General features: G+C 36.7%; 1 protein-coding gene across 1 annotated transcript; it reads right to left on the bottom strand.

Annotated features, from left to right (window-relative positions):
* Positions 1-259: 259 nt before the first annotated feature.
* LOC120191445 lies at positions 260-3,356 on the bottom strand. The gene is made up of 3 exons (XM_039194396.1): positions 2,665-3,356; positions 1,844-2,031; positions 260-1,242 (listed from the first exon to the last, which is right to left on the bottom strand). The coding sequence occupies exons 1-3, from the start codon at positions 3,314-3,316 to the stop codon at positions 703-705; spliced, it is 1,380 nt and encodes a 459-aa protein (XP_039050327.1). The 5' UTR covers positions 3,317-3,356; the 3' UTR covers positions 260-702.
* Between the last annotated feature and the right edge of the window lie 1,660 nt (positions 3,357-5,016).

Genomic DNA, 5,016 nt, shown 5'->3' with positions numbered 1-5,016 from the left:
TTGATTGGAAAATTTTAGACCCTACTTTGGGGTGTGACATCTCCTACCAAATACATGAAATAATAAATAAATTTCCATCTTCCAAGTTTCTACTCCTTCACTCTTTCTTCCTTCCAATAAGCAACACTGTTGTTCTTGAAACAAATTATTGGACAAATGATCATCAGAAAAAGACAACTTAGCTCAAAAATTAAAGAAAAACCAGACGGCCCTTCCAACTATCTACTTCTATAATGTTTATTACAGTTGATCAAACCTCATCTTTATTACACGATCTTTAACATAAAGATTAAAAAAATAAAAGAATTCTCAAAGTTCTAAAAAGGGAACTTTTAACTTACAGATTTTCTGTACAAATCTTGTATCCCAATCAAAGAAAACTAAGAAAAAGTCGGTCTCAAGGTTTCCAACTCCTTTTACATGCTGTCTATGAACATGGGCAATAGTCCTTTGACATTGCGCTTCTTTCAATTCAAGAATCCTTGCACAATCAGTCAACAGGACGACACACCATTAACACTTGATTGATCACTCATCATATTCAAACGAGCTTCCAAGTTCCGAGACACCTTCAGCACCTTTAATCAATTGCCCTGCATCGATGATGCTGTTGGCGTGTCCATCATTCCAGGTTTTACATCAAACTAAACAACCTTTCAGTTCCATCTTTGATCCAACAAGCAAAGCTTACGCCCAGCCGAATCAAATCACAGGTTTATGTTTTAGAATTTCAAATCCTTTTGAAACTAACTTGGACTTTGCACGGGTGCTATCCTCATCGGAATCCTCAAGATCACTGAAAGAAATATTTTCTACATCCTCCGGACAAAGTGCAGCCCCATTATGACTACCAAGTTCAGGACCCTCATCTTCTGGCCAATCAATCTCTTCATCATCAAAATCTGGAATCCATATTTTTGAAGGTGGACCAACCGGAGTACCCTTATCCTCGGCATTAGACACCTGCTTCTCCTCGACAACAGACTTGTCTACAATTGGCATCTCAACACTTTCAACAGGATGCTTCTTGGTCTCATAGTCTGTTGGGAAGCTAGATGCAGCTTCAGAAGCATAGGTCCGAGGTGATATGGTTTCAAAAGCAAAATAATTGGAGGAAGGAATAAGATCATTGTGCACTCTACTGTGGCTGTCTTCGCGGGAAGTGCTTCCTCCGTACCAATCAGTTCCAGGCATTGTTTGCTTTTGCAGCTCCTTCATCCACAACGATCTAGCTTCCATTACCTGCCAGCAACAAATTAACCACCAAGAAAATTAATCAACATTCTGCGTGTGAGCTTCATAAGTGCTGAATTACAGTACTGATTACTAATACCGTGAAAAATAAGTACATAAAATATATCTCATGAAAAACTATACTTATGGAAAAGAAATCCTATTTGTAATTATAATAAACCATAAGAACATTCCATGGACCTGTATTATATGACATGATACTTTACCGGGCATGTAACAAGTTCAACTAAGATTGAGAAGTTATGAAGAATCCTTCACCAGTTTGGCAGACGAATTTGTATGCACAACCTTTTTGACAAAGTGGAGAGAATTTTTTTGAAGGAATTTCATATCAATTATCAAACTTCGCAATATCTTCTATTCCCATATTTATCTTCAGATTTATAAGTTTAAAATCCACAATTGTAACGTCAACCAAGAAAACAAAATGAGAAAACAGAAAGAGATATCAGTTGAATGCTCAAATAGGGCTCAATATTATCAAAGTCCCCTAGATGATACTTTCCTGTAAAAGAAAAATGTAAATAGCTTCACAAAGTAATAAAAGTCTTGGGCCTCTTATGATATTATGCTTATGAGAAACGCTTACCTGAGGTGTAGACAGAACTTCAGCATCAACCTTGTTAAGTCTTGAATGCAGGAGAACAAAATAAACTTTCCAGAAGTAACCGTCACTCATGTGGCACGGACAAAGTTCAATCCTCAAAGCTGCTAGTCTCGGAGCAAGATATTCAATAGCCATGACATGGTCTAGTTGGGCATCCGACATGTCAAAATCTATAACAAGGAAACAAGAAAAAAAACAAAAGCTCAAACTCTTATTGTCATTTTAGATACCTAAACATAATAAATCGTAAAAATAATCAAATGAAACAGAAAAAAGTTACAACCAACATAAGCTATACCAAAAGGCAAAAGAATACTGAATAATTTGTTGGATTGAGTAAGGGTAATATAATCAATCTTATGCATCCAAAATTGAAGTATAGATGCCGGATCTTGATCAAATTTGCAAATAGAAATATAGGTTTTCAGCTCAATCACTTGATGACAGAAGCACACACTAATGTCAAGGGCAGGAACCACAGAAACACACTCAGGACATTAAGTAAATTTACTTATAATTATAATCAATCAACTCCTTTCTTCTATGATCCAGAATCAATGGCTTATGAAGTCAATTAGGAAAATAATGGTAGCATCAATTTGGCATTTTTACATAGAAAGAGTTTAGAATCCAAACTATTCAGTGTTCAAATGAAGTTGAAACAAGTTGAACATTTTGATCAGTTGAGCTACAAAAACTGATCTGAAAAGGAAGAATTCCGGGGCAGATCATCCAGATAAACAACCAAATTGTATTACTATACAATGAGATCAAATTTATCTATGACTAACGAAGAAAATTACCATCCAAGTCTTCATCAGGATCAAGAGAGAAATCCAACCACGTTTCTGGGTGATGAGCGATATTTCTGGCAAACGTCAATACCTCATCTGTGATCCCAACCACATCGAACTCCTGATCCTCCTCCTCCTCACTTTCATTTTCCATCTCGTACTGTTCCTGGTTTTCCTCCCGTCCAAACGGAAAATAGTCCGATGCCATCTTAGACAACGTTCCCCCGATCTCAGCAAAATCTTCTCCAATCCCCACAACTGCCGCTGAATCGGATGGATCATCTTCGTCCCGTGAGATAGATCGATCCGACAGATCAGAATGATTCAAAGTAGAGAATGGTCGATCATTTGATTGGCCATTCAATTTCGTTGACGAAGGAGGCAGTGGCGGTAGCGGAGCGAGAAAAGAAGCGACACCGAAGAGCTGGCGCGTTAGGCTATCTTTGAGTTGGGTTAGATCTTCTTTGATGCCATGAAGTTCGTCCACTTGTTGAGGGGACAGCGATTGTTGTTCCTCCTTCGCCTTGGTTTCCTCGTTTGGAGGTGCCGGTGATTGAGACACGCGGATTACGTCGTAGTTTTTCCCAACCCTTGAAGCAGCCGATTCGTCGTCGTCGTCGAGAGTGAGGGAATTCGCCAATGACCGAGGTAACCATGACATTCTTCTTTCTGTTTTCCTTCTGGATTAATAGGGGGAGAGGGTGAGAAAGTGATGGATCGAAACTTGAAAGCTTTGGCTTGGTGGTTTAAAAAGGTGGCATTATTGTTATTGAATTAATTAATTACTTAATTAATATTAGAGTGGCGACAATCATATGGTGATTGGACCACCATAAGCACAGGTAGGGTCTGGGTTTATCATTGTAATTATGACTGCCACGTAAGCATAAAGTGGCTTGGGTTGCCACTGCTGCCGTTATGTTTTGAGAAAGAGAGAGATACTTAACGAGTTAATAACTCCAACTCCAACTCTACTCGATCAAAATTTGATAAACGTTTAATTTGGGTTAGTTTAATTTGAATTCGACTCGAGATCTTAATAAATTAAATCGAATAAAATCTAAATCGATTCAATAAGTTCACGAATAACTCGTTAATTTTTAAAATATATTTTTAGTAATTACTTTAAAATTATTTTATTAAAAAATAAATCTAAATAATAATTATTAATTTATTAATAAATAATAAAAAATAATAAGTTAACTAATTTATTTTTTTAATAAATAATAGGTTTTTTATATTAAAATAATATTATTTTAATACAAAAAAAATCAACCCTAATATCCTCATATAGTATTAATAAATTTTATTTTGAGAAAATAACCTCAGTGACCAAAAATCCCATATAATATACGATTTTAACCAACTTTTTCCGGATTTGCCAAAATGACCAACAAAATCGCAATGCGATCGCTAATTCGCAACGCGATCTCCATTATCACAAATTCGCGTTGCATTTTCGCAATGCGATAGTTGAAAATCGCGTTGCGATGGTCTACAGTATCGTTGCGATTTTCCCAATTCGCAATGCGAATAAGTAAATCGCAACGCGAATTGGGAAAATCGCAATGCGAATAAGTAAATCACAACGCGAATTGGGAAAATCGCAATGTGATATACTTACTATCGCAATGCGATAATAAAAAATCGCAACGAGATACTTACTTTCGCAACGCGATTTACATAGCGCCATTCGTATTAACGCGTATTTTTTTTTTCAAATTCCAAACACGTATTTTTTCTTAATAAATCGGAAAATGAACCGTCCACAGTAATCGCAACTCATAACCTCAAACCCAAAAACACAACACTCAGTCCCATCTCCATCTCCATCTCTCTACGGCGAAATCCGTACCCATCTCCGAAGATTTCCGTCCCCATCGCCGGCGAAATCCCTCACAACCATTCACAGTCAAAAATCCCTCACAATCATTCAGAAATGGAAAATCAACCTCCGAGGGTTAGTTTTTTTTATTTTTATTTTGAAATTTTTGCATTATTTTAGGTTTTTCATATTGAGATTGATGATAAGTTTACTGGTAATTTCAATAATAGATTAACCATTTCACTTAGATTTCTTATTAAATTCATTCGATTGCTGCCAATACTGCTAAACTGTTTAGCCTGTGAAGTTAGTATTTGTCTTTGCTTTGTCTTTTGGTTGAAGTAATGCAGAAGAAGAATAGTTTCGAGGATGAAAATCGCAACGCGGAAATAACTATCGCAACGAGATAATCGCAACGCGAAATAAAAATCGCAACGCGAAACCAAAATCGCGTTGCGATTTTTATTTCGCGGTTGCGATTTTCATTTCGCGTTGCGATTGTCTGGTCGCGATAGTCATTTCGCGTTGCGATTCTC

This window comes from Hibiscus syriacus, unplaced genomic scaffold (assembly GCF_006381635.1).
Source record: "Hibiscus syriacus cultivar Baekdansim isolate YM2019G1 unplaced genomic scaffold, ASM638163v2 tig00116969_pilon, whole genome shotgun sequence".
Lineage (NCBI taxonomy): Eukaryota > Viridiplantae > Streptophyta > Magnoliopsida > Malvales > Malvaceae > Hibiscus > Hibiscus syriacus.
The sequence above is the reverse complement of the archived record's forward strand: the minus strand, read 5'-3'. Positions and strand labels throughout refer to the sequence as shown.